Source organism: Acanthochromis polyacanthus, chromosome 2 (genome assembly GCF_021347895.1).
Source record: "Acanthochromis polyacanthus isolate Apoly-LR-REF ecotype Palm Island chromosome 2, KAUST_Apoly_ChrSc, whole genome shotgun sequence".
Taxonomy (NCBI): Eukaryota; Metazoa; Chordata; class Actinopteri; family Pomacentridae; genus Acanthochromis; species Acanthochromis polyacanthus.
The window spans coordinates 29,790,431-29,817,203 of NC_067114.1; the positions used below are offsets into that span (position 1 = coordinate 29,790,431).

Sequence of the window (26,773 nt, forward strand, 5' to 3'; positions counted from 1 at the left end):
CATTATTCAGTGTTCATTGTCCTTTGGCTTCCAGAAGTATTGTCTTTATGTACCGATGTTTAACTTTGTGTGTCTAAGGGGAATAAATCCTGATTAGTGACGAACCTTCTTCTCCTCTGCCCCCCAGCTGGCTCAGAGAAAGATCCGGGACATCCTGACCCAGGTCAAACAGCCACAGAAAGGCGGCATGGGTCCCGGGCCGAACCCCCAGGGCTTCACGGAGATGGGCAGCCCCACACAGGGACTGACTCAGGACCACCAGCCACGCAGGAAGTGAGGTCCTCGCGACCTCCTGGCACGCCGTGGGGCACCCCCCGCCTGACGGACAGACAGACACATGCACAGACGGATAGACGGACGGACGGATACAGGAGAGCGACACACGACCCAGCGATAGACAGGGAGAGATGTTAAAGAGGGAGGGAGTACGCCCGATAGCCACAGAGACAGATAGGCATTTAGGGAGAAGATGAGTAAAATCAAAAGATGAAATGAATTTAAAAAAGAGGATTAAGATTTAAAAAAGTAACTCGAGAACAGAGACCAGATGCCAGGCCAGAAGAGAGACTGAATGAGGATGGAGGGATGAAGGAACGGAGGGATGGTGGGAGGGAGAAGCGACGTCGTCCTAGTGTGCCTTGGTACGATCCTGCATCAGACAGGTTCAAACAACTCGTCTATTGATGCTGCTGATGTTTACAGCTGGGATCTACTGAAGCTCGGCTGACTGATCTGTGTTTCCCAGACACACTAGCAGCGGCCCGTTTGTCCTTCTGTCGCCCCCTACAGACCTCTCCAACCATCTGCAGTCAGTCCTATATTTTAAGGGTGGTTTTTTAAACATAGAGATATATGTATAGAAATGTTTTATTCAGAGCTATTATTGATAGAATGCAGTGAGGCGGAGCCGGGAGAGGGAGCAGGAAGCTGCTGCAGCGGCTCAGGAGGACGGGTGGCGGTCCGGGGCTCGCCTCGCCCACCCCCGACCTCCAGGCCGACGAGAGTCTAGAAGAGGGGCCGCAGATGTTAACACTGCTCTTTAAAAAACTCTCTGAATAGCAGAGAGATTAGAAGAAAAAAGAAGAAAATATGAGGTTGTAAATATATAATCTTCATGTAAATGTTAAGAAATGCTGCGTCTGGCCGCCTTGCCTTTTTATAAAAGGGGTCTTGTGTCTGTTTCCCAGTCTCTGGTCTATGATATGTAGCATCATGTAGCCTACAGCGAGGCCTGGGGCTGGGATTCACCGAGCATCCCGTCTGTTAGCCGTGTGGCGGAAGGCGCAGCAAGAGACAGTAAGGAGGCGGAGGTCGCGGCTGGTCCTGCAGTTCTATTGCAGAGGCTCAGCTCACGTGTGAAACCTTTAGAAAACAGCTTTGTTAAAGTGCCAGCAGCTATGCTAGCTGGTCAGCGGCCCGCACCTTAAACGGCATATTTTATATATATTATATATATATGATATGTGAGTTAGCCCGGCCCCTCGGGTTCATGTATTGAAGGCAGAGAGTCAGGTGTGAGGTTTTGCTACACCTGTTTAAGTCCGGCAATGGCAGACAGACAAGGTGTGTCTGAGACTTTCTGCTCATTGCATTCGTCCAGCGCTGGATCCTTAAGGCCAGTCTTGGACATGATGGTTTTCTCCTCAGAAGACCATCCCTGCGTTGAAGTCATCTTTCAGATAAAGATGCCTCTAACGCTGGTAGAGATAAACAGACTGGCCTTGGCCGAGCGCAGGAACCAAAAAAAGCAAAGTCTTCCAAAGCTCCTTGCCTTGAGCTCAGCGACGGTAAAATCAGACTGAAGGGGAGCAGGCTTCCTGGTTCTCTCTCCCAATCTGCCGACGGCCTGTGGGCGGAGCCTCCAGACCCTGCCTGCATATGATGATGAGGGGCAGGGTCAACGCCTGGACGCTCTCGCCAAGATTAGAACAGATTAGAGAAAAAATGAAAAAGAAAAAACCTACCTCAGGGTAAAGTTACCTCAGTATTCCTAACTTTTTTTTGCTTGCTGGTGTTTTATATAAGAAGAAAAAAGAAAAGAAGAGCTGATAGTCCTGAATATTTTTTATTTTTTTAAGAAAAAGTATTTTTTTTAGGTATTGTCTTGTTGCTTTGGTTGTTTTTTTTCTGTTTTTTTGGTGTGGTGATGGCTGAATGAGTTCAGGATGACGAGCAGACGGTGTGTTTTGTTTTATCCAAGCAGATAAAGATAAGATGCTGGTCTAGAGAGGAAATGGGTCGAGTGCCATTTAGCCTTTTTAGGTGAGAAACACGCTCTCCGTCTTTCTGACGTGTGATTGGTGCCGCGGTTGTCTGGAATGAAAAGCTGGCCAATGGGGAGTGGTGTTACTGGAGAGGGGTCCTCAAGAGCACATGGTGACCGAACACACCACAGAGGGGCGCTGTTTCTACAGATTCCTCCAGTAGAGGTGGGCGTATCGATCCAGATAACACTATCGATACCTGCGTTGGCATTGATGTTAAGCGATACCAGTGTAAAGACATCGATACTTAAATTAACGTAGAAATGTATCTTAAAAGAGCATTTCCTATTTCAGTGACAGAAATTTTGCACAAATATTGACCAAACTGTCAAAAATGATTTAAGGAGGTTATCCCTCACTTTGGGATTTCATCGGCAACCCAAATACTGACCAAGGAATTAGTCTGATTCTTAAACCCTGAGAGCATCTTCATTCCAGAGCTGGACCAGATACAGCAGCTAACCTTAGCTCTAAACCTACAGACTACTGAAAACTTAGTCTGGAGTATCGGTATCAGTATCGGTGATATTGGCCCAGTATTTACTTGATATCAGACGATACTAAATCTTGCAGCATCGTACACCACTATCCTCCACCTCTGATCGCGTTAAGTCGTCTCGAGACTCGTGGCTTCCGGCCCGCCCTGTGCCCCGAAGGACCCTCCTCTCCCGCCTTATTTTGATGACATCATCACGAAGCGCCAAACATTACGAGAGGGCTTTGTTTGAAACAACGTCGAGAGGTTTGGTTTCTCACCCGCAAACGTGAGCATGAGCTTTAAAGCCAAAATCCCCCCTGTCCTCCTTCACCTTGCTTACCTTGAGGTTGGAAACTCGTCAGATCAGAGTCAAGCAGCTGCCGGTCCATCTGCAGACAGAAGAGGGCATTCTACCTACACACAGAACTAGCTCTGACTTCTCTGAATGTGAATATTTATTACCTGTGCACTGACCACGACACCTCAGATGCTCCCCGTTGGCTACGTGTGTGTGCGCTCAGCGTGTGAATGTGTGTGTTTGTGTTCGCTGGTTTTAAATGTTCTTTTTTTTTTTTTTTTGTCAGGGGATGTGGTTGGGTGAAACTTTAAAAAAAAAAGCAGAAAAAAGTAGGACGAGAACCTATGGCCCCTCCGTCTGCGTTCCAACTCACCGAAGATGGAGAAGATCCAAGAACCTTTCAAAAAAAAATGGGAGCAAAAAAAACAAAGCGAGAGAGTTTTAAAACAACAGCAACACAGCCGCGTAATAGATTCAAACCTGTACATAAGATGTTCAAAAGGTGATCACCATACTTTTGTATTTTTGGAGTAAAAAATGCATAAAAATCAGAATGGGAAAAGCCGTTGAGAAAGGAAAGATTGCGCCACGTCGCTGAAGGATACTGCCAGATAAATCATCATCTTTTTAATGTCTTCCCTTCATCGGCTTCCCCACCAGCTCACCAACAAACAGGGAAAAATCTATTCTTTTGTGTCTGTGCTTCCATTTTTGCCCAGAGGCGCTAACTTCACAGCTCGACCACGTTGTCCTGTGTCAAGTTTCCACCTCTTTTCCAACCATAGAGCTCTGTTCACAACCACCAAGACACACTATTTAGGATTCATTATTCAGCCTGCAGGCTTTTGGATTGGTTAGGATTCATTTCTTTTCTTTTTATTTTTGTTTTATTTAGTTTTGACAATACAGCAAGCTTTATTTGGACGTGACATCTGGGGACGTACTGTTGCACTAAAGAGAAATATGTGGACAACGTCACACTATCGAAACGACTGAGAACACCTGATGCAAATCTTTAAAGAGTAAAAAAGGTGGAGTGTGAGGGGGAGGATGGGAGGAAGAAGTAGTGAGATGTTGAAGTATGAGGTGAAAACGTTCCTCAAACCCGTTCGGAATCCACCGTCTCCTCCTCCTTTATTCTCCCACTAAACATCCAAATCTCTCCTCACCCTCCTGCACTCTGGGAGAAGAGTGAGATGTTTTTATTTACTTTTATTTAAAATAAAAAAAAGAATAATTTCATTTCGGAGCGGGCGGGAATGTCAGGGTCCCTCGCCCTCTCTTGCGCTGGTCTCCATCGTGTTCGTTTTGCTCACTTCTGTTCAAGACCTTTTGATTTTCTTAGTTTAACCGCCATTTTTTTTGTTTTTTGTTGTTTTGTTGTTTTTTTTTTACGATCAACGTTCTGACTCGTTATTGGAAAATAAAAAGATAGTTGATTTTGATCATTTTTGCTTTTGAATGCACAAATCTATTAACAGAACAGCTACTAAATAGGATAAAGTACTAACATGTAGCTCCGTACATGGTAGTAACTGTGCCAAACACAGCAAGGCGCTCGCTCCACAATGCAGTATAGAGCCGAGTTGAGCAAATAACCCGTAATACTGAACTCATCGAGAAGGTCTTAAGATAGCTTCAGAAGTATTTCAGAGTGGAGTTTGCTTCATTCGTGCGGTGACGTCTCGTCTTGTTTTCGTATGTCCAGTAGAGACAGTAGAGACGACACCTTTTAGGGTCACGCTTAACGCTCCCTCTCTGTTAGAATGTAGGAAGAGCAGCTCACAAAGACGGAAATCACTTCTTATGTTTCCTCTGGTGGCCCTATCTGCTGCTAGGAACACAGATCCGGATCATTTCTGAGATGAAAAGTGACCCGCTGTCGTATTCTTTTATGCAAGTTGAGTGATATATTGACGTAGTATCGGCTAGTGGGCAGAAAAACATCGATATCATCGCCATGCAGAAACGTTTAAGAATAAAATCGACATGATTTAGTTGTACCAAGCGATTTTTAAGACTGTTTAAAGGACCATACCAGTGTTTCTTTTGTGTTTTACCACTTTACTTATGGACTTTACATTACTGCTGACCATTTTCTACAACATATCACAGAACATCTGGGTGCCGTGCTTTATTTGCTGCACCACAAGCAAAAACATGCGACCATAGATGGATTTGCAAAGACAAGCAAACCTCATTTGGAGTGCTGCAAACCAATATACCAGTGGGAAAACATCTGGCTCTGCAGCTGTTAAATCCTCTGCTATCTTCAGCCCCTACCTTCATCTATCTGCTGATTGATTGGTGCTTTTGTTAGGTTCTGTCTCACTGAAAACTGCACCTGGAAACGCTATAAATGCAGCATGAGGGAACCAGAACATTAAAGCTGCAGGTTTCACAGCCAAAACAATGAGCTGAAAGAGGCTAAAATGCTGATCTGAGGTGAACTGCAGTCTGGGGATAGTTCTTGGTTCACATTCTACACGGTGATTTGATCTGTTTATAGCGTCTTTAACTGCCATTCTTTGGAACATGGTCAGCACTAATGTAAAGTATATGCAGTAATTTTGCAAAAAAAAAAAAAACCCTCACTGGTATTGTTCCTCTTCTTCTGAAAACTAGAAGCTTGGAAATTGAGACTTTGCCAGCTTCAGAGCTTTGCTTCGTAGACCTCACAGCATGTAGCTCAGCCCTGACGGACACATAGAGAGGCTCTTGGAGGACAGTTTGCAGTAAAACAGCAGAACCTCCTCCACGTCGTGAACCTTCCACCTCCTCCTCAGAGTCTTCTGAAAGAGAAAAATCCGGCAGAGGGAGACCCTACCGAGAAAAACAAAAAAACCTCTTGACACATAACTAGGAACGCTACCTCAGAGCATAAGCAAACTCAGCTAGAAGATTGTTTCTTTTATTTTCTTTAAGTACAAGCGAGCGGTCAGCTGGACGGACGCAGACAGAAACGACAGACAGTCTACGTTACAACACACTCACAGTTTGTTTTCATTTTCTTTTTTCCGTTCTTTGACTTTAATTTATTGTTTTGGTTTTTGAAGTTGTACCTCTCCAGCTTAGAGATGGGACTGTAAAAAATAAATGAGTAAATAAAAACTTTAAAAAAGACAAAAAAACCCGATAAGGACACGCAGCGGGGCAGGACGGCGTGGGGCGAGGGCAGCCGGACGAGGATTTCCTTTTCGCGTTCCAAGCGGAGGCTGGTCGCTGACTTTTCTTTGATTCACAACCGGACACAGCTGTTTTGTCTTTCTGTTTTAACTGCTAAAATTACCCACAATCCTCCTCCAGCGCCGCCCTGCCGCCCCGCCTCCCCTCCCTGTGATTTCACCTCCTGAATCAAGGGACACCACACCTGTAACCATGTAACTGTTTTGTTGATCTACCTCTTAGGAAAAAATAGGTAAATGGTAATTTTTTTTTCTGAAAAAGGACACAAAAATAACAAAAAAAAAGTTGCTCGAAAGAAATATAGATAAATGAATAACTGGGTAGCGGCATCTCCATATACTGTAGTGGATAGTCTATTAAAGGAAAAAACTTTTACTTCTTCCAAAGATGATTTTTGTTTTCTTTCTCAATTCTTTAGTTGATTTTTTTTTTGAAAGGATTATGAAACGGAATGATAAAGTGAAAGGGGGAGACAAAAACTTACCACCCGTTTTTAATTTTCTTCTTTATAAAACCCAACATAAGTGAGATTTCTTTATCCAATTTGCATTTTATTTTGTTTTCATTTCATTAAGCTTACACTTGTTTAACTTCAAAATGTTCTCCATGTTTTTTTTTTGTTTTGTTTTGGTTGACTTCTAATTTTCTCTCTCTTTCTTTTTTTTTAATGACAGCAGATTGTATCTCTTGTGTTTGGGTGCATTTAACATTTTCTTTCTCTCTGTGAAAAGCCTACATGAGTTAGAGCGCCCTGCGAGGACCTTCTACACCGATCGATGATCTATTTTCACTTCTAATGAGTCGTTTGAAAAAGCAAAAAGGACCTGTTGTTTTAGCCAACTGTAGCTGCAGGTGGATGGAGGGAGGACCTGGATCGCTTCTAGATTAATTAATGCTTGGCCTCTAAACCGGAAAATGAACATCTCCATGTGCTGTGAGGAGTGTCAGGTCTTCCCTCCCTCCACTAGATGGCGCCTTTGGTCTTTACAGTATATGGACTTTCACCCTCTGCCTGCCTGATTCCTTTAGTCCTCATCAACACTTGTTTTAAACTCCTTGTAAACAAAACAGAGCATAGATATGAATGTGTTATTAAAAGATGAGAAAACGGACACTCTCGGCTCTTTGTGTTCTTTTTGTCTGACTCTTGGAGAATTTATAATAATGTCCAAAGATGTGTAATTGTAACAGGTTTTACTTTTTTGCAGTTTGAAATGCCTTAATCCTGTCATCCTCATTTACCGACACCAAAAAATATAGTTTCCTTGTCTGAAAAAAATCCAGAGATTCAGCAAATAAATTCCCCAAATTTCAGAAAATTTGCAAAACCTTCAGGAAGAAAATTCCAATTATTCCTTAAAAATTTCTGTTAAAAGTTTAATAATAAAAAAACTCCCGCAATTTTGGCAAGAAAAAAAATTAGTATTTATACATATGCACACACACACACACACACACACACACACATATATATATATATATATATATATATATATATATATATATATATATATATATATATATATATATATATGTGTGTGTGTGTGCAAGTAAATAGGAACACGTATTTTTTGAAAAAGTGTGATATTGCAATGAGGTGCAACGTCTGCTTCAAGTTTCTGATTCAAGTAAAATGCTCGGTATGAAATGGTTATTGCACATTAAGATTATTGTCCATCAGCGAGTCTCTGTTTGAGAGCAGGGGGGTGGGGGGTAAGAGTTCCAGCTCTGTGTTGTTGATGATGTGGTGTGATGGAGGCAACAGCTCTGGGGAAGAAGCTGTTCCTCAGCCTGGTGTGCTGTGTTCTGATGGACCGGTACCTCCTCCCTGATGGCAGAGGGACAAACAGGAACATCCATGCAGATGGACCCTGGTCTTCTCTGCTTAGTGTACACTGAGTCCAGGTCCAGGAGCTCCTCTGGTCCACCTCCACCACCGGTGACAGATCCTGTCTGTCTTTTGCTGTGCAGGAACCGTACCACACTGTGCAGCCCTGGCAGAGGATGCTCTCCATGGTGCTTCTGTAGAATGTAGTGCCACTGAGACAGCATCCTCTCTAGATCTGTTCATCCGGTACACGAACTGATGGCTGTCCACATCTGGAGGGATGTTTCTCTTGATGTGTGCCAGCACCATCCTCTCAAAGTACTTCATAATGACCGGGGTGAGGACGACTGGGCGGTAATCATTGAGGGTTGTGATGGCAGACTTTTTGGGCACAGGGACGATGGTGGTGGATTTGAGGCAGGTGGGGACTGCAGCTTGTTGTAGGGAGAGGTGGAAGATCACCGTGAACACCCCAGCCATTTGGTCAGCACAGGTCCTCAGTAGACGGCCTTCACTCCATCTGGTCCTGCTGCTTTTGTGGGGTTGAGTTCGTATTGTTGCATGTACAAATGTGGAATGATATGACAATAAAGAACCTTTGACCTTTGAACTTGAATCTCACCTGGTGCAGCTGGAAGGTGAGTGTAGGCTCCGCCCCCTGCTGGCTTCTTCCAGCAGGCTGTTCTTCCCCGCTGCTTGTCAAAGCGAGCAAAGAAAAGGTTCAGGGTGTCGGGGAGATCTCCATCCTGACTGACCTGTATGTTGTTGTTTTTGTAGTCAGTCGGGGATTTAATGCCCTGCCACATGCTGCGGGGGTCGTTCTTCTCAAAGTACCCCTCTATTTGCTGCCTGTATCTGCCCTTGGCTTCTCTGATGCCCTTCGCCAAGTTTTTTCTAGCAGTTTTGTAGTCCAGCTGGTTCTCTGACCTGTAGGGGGCGTCCCTGGCTTTGAGCAGAGATCATACATTTCCATGAAACCGGGACTTCTGATTTGGGAACACCCTGGTGGTTTTGGTGGGAAGTACGGCCTCAGTGCAAAAATGTACATAATCCAGGACAGCAGAGGGGAAACCTTCCAGGTCAGAGCCCTCAGAGAAAACATCCAGGTCTGTGATGTCAAAGCAGTGCTGCAGAGATGCAGTGGCCTCCTCACAATGTGTACAGTTCTTTATAGCACTGATTTAAAGTCTGCTGTGCAAATACACATAATATTATCACATTCATCTTCCACTCTAAGTAATCCTCTAACATTGTCAGTAATTTCTTGTCACACCACTGACCACAACTTCCTTCTCTGTCACGTCTTTCACTTTCAGCTTATTGATGTGTCAGGATTTGTCATATCAGAGGACCAAAGCATTAATAAATCCAAATTTTCATAAAAGAAAAACATTCAGCGTGACTCTGTAATTTATCACAACACAAGAGAAAAACATGAATGTGTCAGAGGAAAGAGGAGACTTTTTTTATTACCTGTATTGGATAGATTTTTTTTATAGCAGCATCATTTAAGTTTAGTTTTGAATCCAACACTTTACGAGTGGAATACATCTTGTTGTGGTGTAATGTTGGAAGATTTGTTGGCTCATTTCTTTCTGTCTTTGTGGTTTATCTTGCTAACATAGAGGAAATGAAACTGCCAATGCATGACTCCTCTTGCAGTTTCAGGGCATTCTGGGGTTGATCTTCTTTTCTGAACTGTGAAATGCAAACAGAAGAAACTATGTCCGACAAAGTAAGTCTTAATTTTCTGCCTTAATCATGATCTTTAAAGCTGTGTATTTTTTTTTTCATTCACCTGATGGAGTTATTATTTTTAATTTGTTACTTTTGATTTGTTGTGGAAGATGATTTAACCTCCAGAAAGCACTATTTCTGACGAGCTCAATTAGACGTTCTTAAGACTAAAAGGACTTTGTGGCTAATTAGGTTGAAGATTTGGATATTCTAACACATTAGTTGGTGTTAATGAGTCCAGGTCCGTTTATAATTATGCTCCAGTTCTGACTCTGTAACTGAATATGAGAGCAATAAAAAAATAAAAAAGCTAAGCTCCTCCACTGAACTGACTTCTCCAATAACTAAACATATTTACTCCAGTCCTGTACAATTCTTGATTTCGTGCTACTCTCTACTACGACTCCACTGTGTTTCACAAGAAAACCTTTTACTCTTATATTCCACTTCCTTTATTAAAGATACAATATACAGTTTAAACCATATTAATCCACCTGACAATATATAAAGTGAGCTAAATCAGTCATGTACAGTTTTTGAATCCTATTAAGATGTAATTATATTCAAATAGTACCAAATATAAAAACAAAACACTGACACAGAACTCATTTTGATGCATAATGAAGAATTTTACTTTAACATCATGAGTATATTTTGCTAATTTTACTTATTAAAGAGTATTTTTGATCATGGTATTGTCAGATTGAGTGACTTTTCTTCTTCTGTTCAGAAAGAACTCGCCTGTCTGAATTAAAGCTGTGGTTAAGTTGTTGTGCGCCACCTAGTGGACTCTTGGTAAAAAACCACTGACTGGACGATGAGCTCAGGACACTCAGGTTTGATTTCACACTGATTCCTGTTGCTTTTGACAGGGAAACTGATAAAGACTGTAACTCAAAAGACCCTGTCAACTAAAGATTTTATCAGTAGCATAAACTAGAAGTGCTGCTCAGTGGAGTAGTGGTTAGCACTTTCACCTTGCAGCAAGAAGATCCCCGGTTTAAATCTCGGCCTGGGCCTGGGATCTTCCTGCATGGAGTTTGCATGTTCTCCCTGTGCATGCGTGGGTTTTCTCCGGGTACTCCGGCTTCCTCCCACAGTCCAAAAACATGCTGAGGTTAATTGGTTACTCTAAATTGTCCGTAGGTGTGAATGTGAGTGTGATTGTGTGTCTGTATATGTAGCCCTGTGACAGACTGGTGACCTGTCCAGGGTGTCCCCTGCCTTCACCCGAGTCAGCTGGGATAGACTCCAGCACCCCCCATGACCCTAGTGAGGATAAAGCGGTGTCTTGAGAATGGATGGATAAACTAGAAGCACACTGAATCAACATTGTTGCTTTAAGTTGAAACAGAAAATGACTCTGATCGGCTCTGATGTTCTATACATCATGGCAAATCCTACTTTAAAGAAAACACCATGCAATGCACAGAAGCAGCAGTTATACAACTTAATCACAAACTTATAATCCTAAGTTTATTCTTAACTCAATCAAAAACCATCAGCTTGAAATATGAGTTTGTTTATGAAAGATATATTACGATTCACCACCGTTCAAAAGCTAATTGTCACTTAGAAAAGTCTTTATTTTTTAAAGAAAACCCTTGTGCAGTTATGTTAGCACATGGATAAAAGTGGGAGTTTTCCTGGAGAACATGGAATTGTCTGGATGACCCCAAACTTCTGAACGGTAGTTTATATGCTATCTTATCAGAATCTAGAATGTCTTGTAAAAAAAAACTAAAATGTTTTAAACGTTACTCAAATTACACTTGAGTGACCTGTGTTTGAATAATGTCAGAAGTTGTCCTGTTGTGTATGTTTGCAGCTGTTCAGCCAGACTCACTGGTAAATAGACCACAGTTAAAGACGTCTCCTAATGCACTCAACAAACATTACATGTGTATTTATCCATTAATCCAGGAAACCAACCACAAGCCTGTGTAAATCCTCCTTTTGGAGTTCTTCTGTAGAGATTTATACACTTTCAAGGTGTTTGTGACAAAGAGTATTTTGTGAAATCTTGTTTTGTGCTATATGCAATGTATATAATAGTTTGCATTTAATTTAGAGGACTGATAGCATCACTGTGTTCTTTAGTGTTCTTTAGCGTTCAGTCGGTATGGATCTGGGTCTGAAAATCAACTCCACTGAACCCAGATGTGTGTCTGTGAAGAGCAACTTCTCCATGGACGAACCTTTAACATTCAAAGATGGAACGTTTTCTACAGAGCAGAGGTGATGATGCCTTAAATACATGTTTGAGAAACATCAAGGAATCTAAATCAGTCAGGTTAAAATCCTTTCTGTGTCAGAGTCCTGGAGGAGAGACCAGCTGTATCCAGATGTGTGTCTATGAAGAGCAACCAGTCCATGCGTACACCCTTAATGTTCGAAGATGGAGCTTTTTCAACAGAGCAGAGGTGATGATGCATTAAATATAAGTTTGAGAAACATTAAGAAGGTTTAAATTAAAAACATTTTCCATATCAGTGTCCAGCAGGAGAGACCAGATGTTCCTGTATCCAGCTGTGTGTCTCTGAAAAGCAACCAGTCCAAATGTGAAGCCATAATGTTTAAAGATGGAGATTTCTTCACAGATAAGAGGTAAACATTTTTAAATCCATGATAAGACAAAATAAACACAACCTAAACAAGAAAATGAAATTGTTGTCCTTTTTGAATCTTTAATCAAGAGTCCAGCAGGAGAGTCCAGATGTTCCTGTATCCAGCTGTGTGTCTCTGAAAAGCAACCAGTCCAAATGTGAAGCCATAATGTTTAAAGATGGAGATGTTTTCACAGATAAGAGGTAAAGACGCCCCCTATTGCTTTCCAACAGGGACACTCCTTCACTGAACACAAATAAAACGTTTATGACTGATTATCTGAATCCTCGTACTCGTTTTTCTGCTTCATTTACTGTAAATACTGTTCTTGGATAAAACATCTGTGTGCTTCATGTCATGTTTTTTCACAGGGAGAGTTCTGACGTTGCTGCTGGTTCCTCCAACGATGAGCATGATGAAGCAGATCAAGCCTCCATATTCATGGTATGTAAAACTAAAAATCAACCAGCCATTCTCCCCTCCATGCTGCTCCTCTGAAGCTTCCAGATCTTTGGAGATCTATGGGAGAGGAATCAGGATCAAAACATCATTGTTGCTTTCTTTCAGTGCTGATCCAAACTGGGAATTTGTTCAGTTTCATCCTAAATTTGTTTAATCTGCACTTAGCAGCTGTAGCCAGTTATGGTTGATTGGTTAGGTTTGCATTTAATGAGAGCAGTGACACTAAAAACAAGCAAGCAAATGTGTAAAGAACAAATAAAAAATGAATGTTCATGTCGTGAATGTACGATTAGATTTAGATTGGATCTGTCATTTGAAAGAATTTGTGGCTCTCAGAACAATATTTTGACATCTTGGTGTCCTGAAACATGCTTTACCGGCCAGTAGTGTTTTTTAACCTGTTAGCCTGTGAAGTTAGAGAACTTCTGCTTCTGTTATGATACAAAGAAAACTTGAAATAGTTAAAGTGATAATGTTCTAAATACTTTACATTTTGACTGTAAGAAAGCAGAACCACCCATGAATCTGTTGAGCTGAAGAACTAGAGCTGGTTGATAATTTGCTGTTAGTTTACCGCCTCAGATATCTCATTTCATCAGATGCACAAACTGCACACACAAACCTCCTTCGTTTTGGTGGATACAACTGAGTGCAGCACTGTGAAAGCTACACATCTATTTAAAACTTCCATTATGCCAAGACTGTGAGGATGCACAACAGAGTTCTTGGAAGATGCATTAAAGTGGTAGTGGGATAAAGCCACGAGGAGACAGTGATAGTGAACTTTTTGCTATTTCCATGTCTGAGTGCCATTCTGAAACACGTTTGGCCTTAAGATGCCGTTGAACTACAGAGTTGTAAAAGTTTGTTTGGAAGCTTTGTCGACTACTTTCACGCTGAACTTTTATCTGGTATCTTTCCAGCTGCTTAAGGAGCACATTTACACCTTTGTCAAGACTGAGCTGAGGAGGTTCCAGGAAGTTCTTAGACCAGATTACCCGGAGTGCTTACAAGAACAGAAGAAGAATGACGAGGAGGTAAACGGCGAAGAGGAAAAACGGAGGAATAGCAGCAGAGAAGCGCTTCTGAAGATCGCGCTGCACTTCTTAAGGAGCATGAAGCAGGAGGAGATGGCCGACCGTTTGCAGAGCAGTAAGTCTTAGTTTGTACTGTAGTTTAATCTGGTGTGGGTGTCTTTGCAGATGATGGAGATGTGTGGTTCACAATAAAAGTAATGAAAACATCCAGGGCTAGAATGCTAATCCCATGGTATTTGTTGTCTTTCTATACAGGAACTCTTGATGCAATGTGCCAAAACAAGCTCAAAACCAGTCTGAAAGAGAAGTTCCAGAGTTTATATGAAGGAATCGCTAAAGCAGGAAAGCCAACACTTCTGAATGACGTCTACACAGAGCTGTACATCTCAGAGGGAGGGAGTGGAGAGGTCAATGACGAACACGAGATCAGGCAGATTCAAACAGCCTCCAGAAAACAGTCCAGACCAGAACATGTGATTAAATGTGACGACATCTTTCAACCTTTGCCTGATAAAGATCATCGACCAATCAGAACAGTGCTGACTAAAGGAATGGCCGGCATCGGGAAAACCGTCTTAACCCATAAGTTCAGTCTGGACTGGGCTGAAGACAAAACCAACCACAACATTCAGTTCCTGTTTCCGTTCTCCTTCAGAGAGCTGAATTTACTGAGTGGAAAAAAGTACAGCTTGACTGACCTTCTTCATCTCTTCTTCACTGAGACCAGAGAAGCAGAAATTTGCAGATTTGATCAGTCCCAGGTTGTGTTCATCTTTGACGGTCTGGATGAGTGTCGCCTTCCTCTGGACTTCCACAACAATCAGATCCTGGCTGATGTGACCGAGGCCTCCACGGTGGATGTGCTGCTGACAAACCTGATCAGGGGGAGGCTGCTTCCTTCTGCTCGCCTCTGGATAACCACACGGCCTGCAGCAGCCAATCAGATCCCTCCTGAGTTGGTTGACATGGTGACAGAGGTCAGAGGCTTCACTGATACCCAGAAGAACGAGTATTTCAGGAAGAGATTCAGAGAGGAGGAACAGATGGACAAAATCATCTCCCATGTGAAGGCATCACGAAGCCTCCACATCATGTGTCACATCCCAGTCTTCTGCTGGATCACTGCTTCGGTTCTGGACCGTGTGTTGAGAGCAGACGAGAGAGGAGAGTTGCCCAAGACCCTGACTCAGATGTACATCCACTTCCTGGTGGTTCAGTCCAAAATAGGAAATGTTAGATTTCGTGGAGCATCTGAGACAGATCCAGTCTGGAACCCTGAAACCTGCAAGATGATTCTGTCTCTGGGAAAACTGGCTTTTGAGCAGCTGCAGAAAGGAAACCTGATCTTCTATGAATCAGACCTGATAGAGTGCGGCATCGATATCAGAGCAGCTTCACTGTACTCTGGAGTGTTCACAGAGATCTTTAGAGAGGAGTGTGGGCTGCACCAGGACAAGGTGTTCTGCTTTGTGCATCTGAGCTTCCACGAGTTTCTGGCTGCTCTGTACGTCTTCGTGACATTCGTCAACTCTGGAGTCAACCTGATGTCAGAGTCACGGTCGATGTCCTGCTGGTCTCCACTGCTCAGGGAAAAAACAAAAATCCACCTACTCTACCAAAGTGCTGTGGACAAGATCATAGAAAGTTCAAATGGACACCTGGACTTGTTCCTTCGGTTCCTCTTGGGTTTCTCGCTGGAAACCAATAAGAGCCTTTTACAAGGCCTGCTGACCCAATCAGGAGGCAGCTTACAGAGCTACCAGGAAACAGTCAGATACATCAAGAGAAAGATCAGGAAGAATCCATCTCCAGAGAGGTGCATCAATCTGTTCCACTGCCTGAATGAGCTGAATGATCATTCTCTGGTGGAGGAGATCCAACAGTCCCTGAGTTCAGGAAGTCTGTCCACAAACAAACTGTCTCCTGCTCAGTGGTCAGCTCTGGTCTTCATCCTCCTGTCATCAGAAGAAGATCTGGATGTGTTTGACTTGAGGGAGTATTCTGCTTCAGAGGAAGGTCTCTTGAAGCTGCTGCAGGTGGTCAAAGCCTCGAGGATCTGCCTGTAGGTATACTTGGTGGACTTACTGTATTAAATGTCATCTATTTTTACCTCGGGATCCTATTTTCAAAGTGTTTGTTTTCTCTCTTGTTAACGCTTCTCAGGTTGAATGACTGTAAGCTGACGGAGAGAAGCTGTGAAGCTCTGGCCCGGGTTCTTACCTCCAAGTCCTCACGTCTGAGAGAGCTGGACCTGAGCAGCAATGACCTGCAGGATTCAGGAGTGGAAGAACTGTTTACTGGGCAGGGGAGTTCACACAGCAGACTGGAAACTCTACGGTTAGTGGTCATGAACCAGCTCAGAACGTGATCAGTGAAGAGGATTTTTCTGTAAATTATTTAGGCATTTACAGTTCTGCCTTATCATAGATGACTCACATTTGGAATCACAAAACATTAAGTGAGGTTGGACAATTCTAATAAGGAAAGTAGTGTGTTATTTATGAAGGGGTTGTGGATGGACATGGAAGTCTGTCCAGTTTGTAAGTACTTTGCAGTTTGCCTCACACACGTTCACCGCTATCAATTTAATAATATTTCTCTGTTTTAACACATTGTGTGCTTGCTATGTCTGGTTTGTATTTGTCTGGTCAGGCTGAGCGGCTGTAACCTGTCAGAGAAAAGCTGTGAAACCGTGGCCTCAGTTCTCAGCTCTCCGTCCTCCAGTCTGAAGGGCCTGGACCTGAGCAACAACGACCTGCAGGATTCAGGAGTCAAGCTGCTCGCCACCGGCCTCGCAAGTCCGCACTGCAGGCTGGAAACTTTACGGTCTGTAAAGTCGGCCTTTGATCAGTATTTTAAATGCTGTCTCTTTACAGATAGTTGGTTATACCACTTGGTGTGAGGCTTAGGGATACAAAAAGTAAAGCAAGGCAAGTTTTTTGTAGAGCACAATTCATACACAAGGCAATTCAAGGTGCTTTCCAAAGGCAAACAAATACTTCCAGAAAAAATGATTTAAAGGTGGACATACATTTAAATCATAGAAATAAAACATAAAAAGTAGACATTCAGATAATAAAAATGGATTAAAAGTCAAGAAAACAGACTGAGCATCTCAGAGAAAGCTGCAGTCAACTATCTGGTTTTCAGGCCGGATTTAAAGAGCAGACAGTCTGAGCAGACCTCAGGTGTTCAGGAAGTTTGTTCCACAGCTGAGGACATCAGAGCTGAATGCTGCTTCACTGGTTCTGGTTCTGGTTCTGGGAACTGACAGTAAACCTGTCCCTGATGACCTGAGGGCTGTGGATGCTTCACATGGAGCTAATAAGTCCAGGATAGATTTTTCTCCAAGACCATTCAATGCTTTGTAGACCAGGATTCAGATGTTGAACTCCATCCTTTGACTAACAGGAAGCCGGTGTAGTGATCTGAGGACCTGGTGTTAGTTAGGACTCTGGCAGCAGCATTCTGGATCTGATGCTTGATTGATTTCTTGTTAAGACCTGTAAAGACACCATTACAATAATCTACGTTTCTCTGTTTCTTCTCCAGACAGGAAATCCTTGATCCTAGTGATGTTCTTCAGGTGATAATAGGCAGATTCAGTAACAGCTTTTAAATGGTTGTTAAAATTCAAATCTGGGTCAATAATGACGCCGAGGTTTCTGGCTTGATTTATAACTTCTGAATAAAGGTGGTGGAGGTTGGGGTGGTGGATGGGCATGTAAGCACGTTAAACCTTGAACAGCACACTGCTTTTATCTAAACCACTTTACAATTAGTCTCCAATGGATGATCAATCTGGTGGCAAACTACAATGCAGTGCACTGGTCTAAATACTGAGGCCCCCAGTTGGCTTGCAAATCCCAGGTTGGATTTTCTAAAAACTTTTTTTTGGTTTAAGTTAAACAAAAGACATTTGAAAACAGTCTCGGGTCAAGTCTTTCTTCTGGTTCCACTCTTGAGTTGGATTTCTGCAAGGTCGACTCAAAGGGTTCATGGAAATCCATCACAGATCCAACTAGAGCAATGGTACTGATTCAGAGCTCAGCATTGGATGCTTATTGTTAATGTGGCACTAGATTGACATTTTATATGTTATTCAGTTGTGTATGTATTTCTAACTGAGATCCCCACATTAACTGTGCTGCTTTCCTTCATTCACTGTGGTATTCTTTACCAAATATCAGACTCTTGCATGTCATTGTCATATTTAGGTGCTTTCCTTCACTGTGATATAGAGAAGAGATTGTGGTGAAGACTGCTGACGTCTTTGCTTGATGTGTGTTTCTTAGCAACCTCTAGCACTGTAAACCTATGTTAGCTGACAGGAAATAAACAAAACCAAACTTTGCATTGCTGAGCTTCCTGTAGCAGGACTGGGCTTTCTTAAGCATGGTCTGTGCCCTGAAGAGGCTGCTCTGATTAAAATAAACTGCTGTGCTTTGTTTCTGTTGCATCAGATTTTGTGGAGTTGCAGAAGGTTTTTTTTAGAACAGCTTCAATAACATCACTGCTGACCGACTCAATATAAGGAAGATGTTATGTTCTCGAAATGTTTGCTTTGCTTTGATGGGCTTTAAGGCATGTGCCGTTACATGGATGCTTTGAAAGAGCCAGGAGTAGCAGGCAGATGAGATGCACAATTTCTTGCCTGAATTTACTCGGTATCACACTGATAATCAGGTTTCCACAGGAAGAAATCTTTTTTGAAAAAGGAAGTTTAAGTCGTACTTCTGACTCTCTGCGGCCAATCTCTGAGGAAGATGCTTTGGTTCATGTGGTCTCATGCATGTGGTTAACGGTCCAAGATAACTGGCCAGACGAGTGCTGATTCTGCTGCAGATTCTTCATGTAGTACAGTGACGGTGATGTAAATGCTGCTTAATTCTACTGTTACGCTGTGGCTGAACTGTGCTGAGTGTAGTATTGCTGTGTTTTGTATTTTGGAGTTGTTCTGTTGTTGTGTGGATCTTTGTCTTTGTCGTTGTTCTGTGTGTGTGTCGTCTGTTTGTCCTGTGAGTTTGTAGTGAGTGCTCTGTTGGTGGGTAGATCTTAGTTGCATCCAGGAGGTGCATAATTGGCCGCTAGGATGAGCTCAAGGCGGCTGGCTCTCCACATATTTAAAAAACGGTGGCCTGCAACTGATGGAGAGCCTCACTGACAGCAGCACCTTTTGTCTGGTCCCAGACCCCAAACATTTTGTTGATAGCTGTGATTCTGTGGTAGATGACTTTAGCCGTAGCTTTGATTTTGTTTGGTAGACTTAGTTAGGTTTCTTTTTCTAGTAGTTGTGTTTTTGTTGGATAACTTTTTCGTCTGAGTGTTAGATCGCCTCCTTAGTTTGAATCCACTTTTTTGCATTTGATTGTATCGCCTATTGAGTGGCCTGTTTAATTTTTAATACATTGTAAATAAACTTTAGTAATCTTCTTACATCTTGGCTGTTGGTTTGGGGACTGGAAAAACATTTATCTTTTTACAAATATTAAGCTATGCACCTTCCCCCTTGACCGGTGCTTAACACTACAGTAATGTTGACCATTGGTAGTTCTAGTAGTGTTCAGAGCATGACGGCTTCATGCAGCTCTTTGTGTTTTCTGCTGACTAGATGCATATGAATGTAACATGAATGTAACATGTTTAGGCTGTCAGGCTGCCTGATCACAGAGGAAGGATGTGCTGCTCTGGTCTCTGCTCTGACCACCAACCCCTCCTATCTGAGAGAGCTGGACCTGAGCTACAACCATCCAGGAGACTCAGGAGTGAACCTCCTGACGGCCGGACTCCATGATCCACAGTGGAGGCTGGACACTCTGTGGTAGGTTATTAACAGATTAATGTACACTGAGAGCTTATTCAGAGTGCATAGAGTTACCTCCTTATGTTTTTACTTCCTCCCTTCTCCCACAGTGTTGACCATGGCGGCAGGCATCACTTAAAACCCTTCAAGTGTGAGTTGAGACCTTCTGATGATGTTATCAACTCATATATAGCAGAGAAACACTACAGTAGAGGACTCTATGCCATGCCTAAGAACTAATTATACAAATACAAGAACAAACTTGGCACTGATGTGGGTTTGTGTTGGATGTAATGTCAATAAGTTCCAAATTTGTTTAGGTGAAAGTGCAAAATCCAACTGACGCTGAAAACCGACATTTGAAATGACAACATGGAAATGTTTGGTCTGGATGAGCATAAAATGAATCATCATGTCTATCAGATTTATGAGATTTACTGCTAAAAATGTATGAGCAATAACACCAAACATAACCTAGTGTGCAGAGTACAGCTTCTACTAATCCAACGACCAACAATAACAAGCTAACCAGAACAAGTTAACTTAAGATCTGTCCTTCTTCCCCATCAGACGCCTGTGAACTCACATTGGACCCAAACACAGCCAACGTGAAGCTCTCTCTGACCGAAGACGACAGGAAGGTGACCGCAGTGACTGAAGAGCAGCTTTATCCTGAACATCCAGACAGGTTCAACCACTGGAAGCAGGTTCTGTGCAGAGAAGGTCTGATCGGGCGCTGCTACTGGGAGGTGGACTGGAAAGGATGGGTCAACATAGGAGTGACCTACAGAGGAATCAGGAGGAAAGGGCAGGACGACGACTGCTGTCTGGGAGAGAACAGCCAGTCCTGGGGTATGTTCTGTTCAGGTAACGGTTACTCTGCCTGCCACAACAAGAGAACCACCGACGTTCGGGCTCCGTCTTCCTTCGACTCTGGCAGAGTGGCAGTTTATCTGGACTGGCCTGCTGGCTCTCTGTCCTTCTACAGAGTCTATTCAGACACTCTGATCCACCTCCACACGTTCAACACCACATTCACCGAACCTCTGCACCCTGCGTTCAGGTTCAGGTTATCGTCTGCGTCCGGTGCTTCAGCGTCATTGTGTCGGTCTGAGGAGGAAGGATCGTAGAAAACATTCAATAGTTCTGACCTAACAAGTCCACACTAACAGAGCCTGAATGTATATGTCTTTCCTGTTAATCCATTGTAGATATATATTTAGTCTTTCTGGTCTACGGTTGATTCAAATCCAGCGTCAGTTTCCTAATGGTGCAGTGCAAAAACCTAAAAAAAAAATACATTTTAGGGTTGTTTCAGTGTAGAACAGCTCAACAACAATTGTTTTTTGTTCATAGACCTACAGTCATGGAAAAATTACTAGACCACCTTTGTTTTCTTCAATTTCTTGGTAATTTTAATGTGGCAAGGAGCATTGTCTTGTTGGAAAATCCAGAAATCCAGAGTTTTCCAGCTGATGGAAGAAGACTGTTTTCAAGAGTAGCCCCAAACATGACCTGGTTCATTGTCCATTTTCGTTGTTTTGCATTTCGTTTTTGTCATTTTCTATCTTGTTTTTGTCGTCTCTCGTTTTTGTCGTTTTCTGTCTTGTTTTTGCCGTTTTGACAATTTCTGAGTTGTGCTACGGCTTGAATGTCAGCAGGAAACCACTCTAGACCTTTACATGACATGAAATAAAAATACAATTTAGAAGTCAGTCATTTATCTACAACAGATGCTAATTTATCTTCATTTTTGTTGCTTAATTGCTTTGTTTGATTGGAGTATATCAAGGAAAATGCACGTTTTAAGATTCTAATAATAATTAGAAAGTAAAAATATCAGATCACCCATAGCGGCCTTTTTTTCTTTGTATTGTTGACATTAAACTATTAAACTATTCCTATATTATATTTAAGTGTCACTAAAGGAGACACTTTTTATTTCAAGATTTCTGAGTAATATTGTTTTGTAACATAAGTAAACATATAAACCTGTAATTTTAGAATTAAATAATGTTTTTTCTTACAATAAACCACCTCTAAATACTGTGTATTATTTACTACCAGGGATGTGAGTCTCCAGTATTTATCTGCAATATGAAATATGTAATTCTGTTTCTGACCACTAGAGGGCATCATCTCACCAAACCATGTTTTCATTGTGTTGAGTCCTCTCAAAGTGCAAGAACAATCATTTGGTGATAAAATCAGTCATATTTTATTCATATTACAAAAAAATACATGTTCCAAATTTTGCACCATTGACATATACAAGAAAAAAAATGATGAGTTTAACCTGGAAGAGGTAATCGAAGAGGTAATCTAAAAGTTTCTTTTATAGTTTGATGTTGATTATTGTCCAGATGCTGCAGGAGAAATCTGTTTGTCTGAAACAAGCTTCTGAACCAAATTTAAATCAAAATATCAGCTGATTTTCACAAACATTCAGTCCTTAGATTAAGAGCTCAAAGTTAAAAGAAAATAGAAAACATGTAGAATGTTGTTGATTCAAGAAAAGTTCACATGAAACCCACGAAGGAGTGTTTGAGCAGGGATCAGTCTCTGGGTGAAGCATCGTCGCCCTCTACTGGGTTTAACTGGAAAAACCGTGCTCTGACAGGCTGCTAAGATGTAGTTAAACTGACAGAAAAAGTCCAATATAGTGTCATGAAAAGACCTGAAAATTGCTTTGAATAGGAAATGATAGCCGTTGTTTTGCTCCCTGTTTGATATTCTAAATAACGTGGCAGAGTGACAACATAAATAAATAATAATCAACCCAGACAATGAGCAACTTTAGGTTTTTAAAGTGTTTTAAAGTGACTTTAAGACCAACAGATGCATGGATTCAAGCAGACAACCGACCAATGCAGTGCACTGTTCATGTTTTTCCAAGATCAAATACTACTAGAATCAGTCCCTGTACAAACACTAAGCAGCTCCTATCAGACCCCAAACATCAAAGTGCCTCCAGATAAAGATCCTTTAATGACGTCTTTTTGTAGTGAGAGTGGGAGAACCTAAAGCCATCGATACAGTAGCACACTATGCTCATATTTCCACACATTGAGTCTGAATTGTCCAAGATTTCTGTCTCTTAATATCCTGTGAAGATATTAAGGCTCAAGGTTTGACCACATTTGGATATTCTGACTCCAGTCCTGTTAAAGATGACACATAATTGAATCATAATCAGCTGGAGAGAGAGGTTATTTTCTTATAGTTGTCTTCCAGAAACATCCACTGACACACACTGAACAAAAAGCCATAAAGGATCTGGTTAGATCTGGTTTTGAAGTAATGTTTGACGAACATAAAACCTCCTTTAAAAATCCTTATCATTTGTTTTTTTCATGAAATAAAACTTTGCATGATCAGAATTTGGTCCTTTCAACTCAACAACTTTTGGCAAGTGCAGAGAAACGGGCTGATTAAATGATTTTATCCGTTCATGTGTGCAGGAGCCCAACAGGTCTTCGTGCTCAAACACCGGAATAATCAGGATGATCTTTGACTGACTATCCCCTTCTCCATCATGAATGCATCTGTGATTAAGTCTTTGTGCATTTATGAGGCTACATCTTCATTCATTTACATTAACTGCTACATATTTCTTTGTCTTTTTTCATTTCCCAGCTCTCTGGTTCTCATTTCTTTCCGGGTCGCTTCCAGGAAACATGTCCGGGTTCTCCGCCAGTGTGGCTCGCACCTTCTTCTTCTCCTTAAACCTCCCGGAGTGAGACACCTTGACGTGGCGTCCCTTGCTGGCCGTTGTTTTGTCCACGATCCTCTCCAGCCGGGCGTCCAGCTGGGGGTCCAGCATGGCGTCCTCTGGAGCTCCTGAGGCTGAACTGGAACCATGTTGGCCGGAGGAGGACGAGTTGGAGACGAACTCTGCTGGGATCTCGTACAGAACCTTCGGCTGGGACTTCTTCCTCCTCAGGAACGTTAGCTTCCACCAACCTTGAGACGAGTCGGCCATGGTGGGTGTATGGAGGGCTGAGGAGGAAGAAATAGAGAAGAAAAGGTTAAAACAAAATAAAAGAAGAGGGCTGGGTAGAGAATAGTTGTATAAAGTTATACACTGGAAAAAATGCTCCTCTCAAAACAAGAAAAACTTTTACCTTGAAATAAGCAAAAAAATCTGCCAATAGAACAAGTGAAAATGTCTTGGTAAGATTTCTTCATATAAGATATGATATTTAGAATATTGAGATCCTAAAATTAGCTGGGAAAACTTATTTTAAGCTCTATTTTATCAGAAAAAAATCAAATAAAATAAGCCAAACATGCAAAAAAAAAGCAGTTTTTCACTCAAAAATAGATTTTCGCTTTCATTTAACCTCCTAATCTGAGATGTATTAAACCTCCTGTTGTCTTAATTTATGGGCACCCAAAAATATTGTTTCCTTGTCTGAAAAAAAAAAAAAAAATCAGCTAAACAATTCCTTAAATTTCTGAAAATTGACCTTCAGGAAGAAAATCCAAAAATGCCTTAAAAATTTCCTTTAAACATTTTATTTTAAAAATCCCCCAAATTAGGCAAGAAAATTCTTGGAAATATTTTCAAAAAATGAGTAAAAATCTTCCAAAAAAAAATCCTAAAAATATCTAAAGTGACTCCATTTATATCAGTAAAACTTCTTCTTTTTGTGAATTTTCCAAGAAACATTTTTAACATTTCTTTTTTCCACTAAAAATGTTCAAAGATTTCCCCAAAATGTTGAAAACGTGGACATCAGAAGTTTCACTGTGAAAATATATATATTTTTTAACATTTTTAATCTTTAAGCCGGGTCAGGACGACACGAGGGTTAAACTTATTTTGAGTTTTCTTGTAAAATACAACTAAAAACGCGATCGTTTCTAAGATTGTTTGACTGAACAAAGTATTTAAGATGCATTGTCTTAGTTTGCTGAAATGTCAGTTGTTGAGTGAATTTATCTTAAATCACGTGGGATCAGACATTTTGACTAAAAATAAGACAAACAGACTTGGTAGGATTTGGAGTTTTTGCAGTGTGTAAATGCTCAGTGTGTAAGTTTTTATTGTGTTTGTGTATCTAAGCAGCGCTCCATCTGCCCATGACACTGTTAATATTTCAGTGTAATTCAATCGTGTCCATATGCTGTGGATGCACACGTGCTCGGGTTACCGTGTGTGTGTGTGTGTGTGTGTGTGTGTGTGTGTGTGTGTGTGTGTGTGTGTGTGTGTGTGTGTGTGTGTGTGTGTGTGTGTGTGTGTGTGTGTGTGTGTGTGTGTGTGTGTGTGTGTGCCCAGAACACCAACATATAGGAGGTCATACTGGATATCCTGGAGTGTGTCTATACACACGTGGACAAAATTGTTGGTACCCCTCAGTTAAAGAAGGAAAAACCCACAATTCTCACTGAAATCACTTGAAACTCACAAAAGTAACAATAAATAAAAATTTATTGAAAATTAAATAATCAAAATCAGCCATCACTTTTGAATTGTTGATTAACATAATTATTTAAAAAACAAACTAATGAAATAGGGCTGGACAAAAATGATGGTACCCATAACTTAATATTTTGTTGCACAACCTTTTGAGGCAATCACTGCAATTAAACGATTTCTGTATTTGTCAATGAGCGTTCTGCAGCTGTCAACAGGTATTTTGGCCCACTCCTCATGAGCAAACAGCTCCAGTTGTCTCAGGTTTGATGGGTGTCTTCTCCAAATGGCATGTTTCAGCTCCTTCCACATATGTTCAGTGGGATTCAGATCTGGGCTCATAGAAGGCCACTTTAGAATAGTCCAACGCTTTTCTCTCAGCCATTCTTGGGTGTTTTTGGCTGTGTGTTTTGGATCGTTGTCCTGTTGGAAGACCCATGACCTGCGACTGAGACCAAGCTTTCTGACACTAGGCAGCACATTTCTCTCCAGAATGCCTTGATAGTCTTCAGATTTCATCTTACCTTGCACACTTTCAAGACACCCTGTGCCAGATGCAGCAAAGCAGCCCCAAAACATTACTGAGCCTCCTCCATGTTTCACCGTAGGGACAGTGTTCTTTTCTTCGTATGCTTGGTTTTTGAGTCTATGAACATAGAGTTGATGTGCCTTACCAAAAAGCTCCAGTTTGGTCTCATCTGTCCAAAGGACATTCTCTCAGAAGCTTTGTGGCTTGTCAACATGCATTTTTGCAAATTCCAGTCTGGCTTTTTTATGAGTTTTTTTCAGCAGTGGTGTCCTCCTTGGTCGTCTCCCATGAAGTCCACTTTGGCTCAAACAACGACGAATGGTGCGATCTGACACTGATGTACCTTGGCCTTGGAGTTCACCTTTAATTTCTTTGGAGGTTGCTCTGGGCTCTTTGGATACAATTCCAACGATCCGTCTCTTCAATTTGTCATCAATTTTCCTCTTGCGGCCACGTCCAGGGAGGTTGGCTACTGTCCCGTGGGTCTTGAACTTCTGAATAATATGAGCCACTGTTGTCACAGGAACTTCAAGCTGTTTAGAGATGGTCTTATAGCCTTTACCTTTAAGATGTTTGTCTATCTTTTTTTTCGGATGTCCTGGGACAATTCTCTCCTTCGCTTTCTGTTGTCCATGTTCAGTGTGGTACACACCTTTTCACCAAACAGCAGGGTGACTACTTGTCTCCCTTTAAATAGGCAGACTGACTGATTATGAGTTTGGAAACACCTGTGATGTCAATTAAATGACACACCTGAGTTAATCATGTCACTCTGGTCAAATAGTTTTCAATCTTTTATAGAGGTACCATCATTTTTGTCCAGGCCTGTTTCATTAGTTTGTTTTTTTAAATAATTATGTTAATCAACAATTCAAAAGTGATGGCTGATTTTGATTATTTAATTTTCAATAAATTTTTATTTATTGTTACTTTTGTGAGTTTCAAGTGATTTCAGTGAGAATTGTGGGTTTTTCCTTCTTTAACTGAGGGGTACCAACAATTTTGTCCACGTGTGTATATGTGTATTTATGCATGTCAGTGTGTCCGATAATAATTTGGCCGAGTCGATCTTTTTTGGTTCTTTATTGAGCGTCTCCATTTCAAAAAGAAAAGCTGATAATGTGA

The 26,773-nt window shown here is 41.6% G+C and overlaps 3 protein-coding genes across 4 annotated transcripts in view; 2 read left to right on the forward strand and 1 right to left on the reverse strand.

Moving 5' to 3' along the window:
- Positions 1-7,338, forward strand: part of igf2bp1 (insulin-like growth factor 2 mRNA binding protein 1) — a 64,702-nt gene extending 57,364 nt beyond the window's left edge. Inside the window, exon 15 of the mRNA XM_022200027.2 lies at positions 128-7,338. Within this exon, the coding sequence (XP_022055719.1) occupies positions 128-277 (150 nt within the window). The 3' untranslated portion in view covers positions 278-7,338. The remainder of the gene's footprint in view (positions 1-127) is intronic.
- Positions 7,339-11,874: 4,536 nt separating this feature from the next.
- LOC110955151 (protein NLRC3-like) lies at positions 11,875-21,689 on the forward strand. Of its 2 annotated transcripts, XM_051938197.1 has the most exons (12): positions 11,875-12,029; positions 12,107-12,214; positions 12,285-12,398; positions 12,488-12,601; positions 12,770-12,842; positions 13,784-14,012; positions 14,153-15,959; positions 16,061-16,234; positions 16,550-16,723; positions 19,545-19,718; positions 19,811-19,851; positions 20,271-21,689. In XM_051938197.1, the coding sequence occupies exons 1-12, from the start codon at positions 11,914-11,916 to the stop codon at positions 20,828-20,830; spliced, it is 3,684 nt and encodes a 1,227-aa protein (XP_051794157.1). In that variant the 5' UTR covers positions 11,875-11,913; the 3' UTR covers positions 20,831-21,689. The 2 variants fall into 2 exon arrangements, with proteins under 2 accessions (XP_051794157.1, XP_051794154.1); XM_051938194.1 differs by lacking the exons at positions 11,875-12,029; positions 12,107-12,214; positions 12,285-12,398 and having other exon boundaries at positions 12,468-12,601.
- A 1,636-nt stretch (positions 21,690-23,325) lies between these two features.
- On the reverse strand, positions 23,326-23,682 carry prr15la (proline rich 15 like a). The gene has a single exon (XM_051938363.1). The coding sequence runs from the start codon at positions 23,680-23,682 to the stop codon at positions 23,326-23,328; it is 357 nt and encodes a 118-aa protein (XP_051794323.1).
- Between the last annotated feature and the right edge of the window lie 3,091 nt (positions 23,683-26,773).

What these genes read in the sequence shown, in the direction of transcription:
- LOC110955151 (XM_051938197.1), top strand. Translation starts at nt 11,914, where the DNA reads ATGGATCTGGGTCTGAAAATCAACTCCACTGAACCCAGATGTGTGTCT. An exon ending in AAAGCCTCGAGGATCTGCCT is followed by an intron (nt 15,960 to 16,060) that starts GTAGGTATACTT and finishes AACGCTTCTCAG; the next exon opens with GTTGAATGACTGTAAGCTGA. An exon ending in TGGAGGCTGGACACTCTGTG is followed by an intron (nt 19,719 to 19,810) that starts GTAGGTTATTAA and finishes CTTCTCCCACAG; the next exon opens with TGTTGACCATGGCGGCAGGC.
- prr15la (XM_051938363.1), bottom strand. Translation starts at nt 23,682, where the DNA reads ATGGCCGACTCGTCTCAAGGTTGGTGGAAGCTAACGTTCCTGAGGAGG.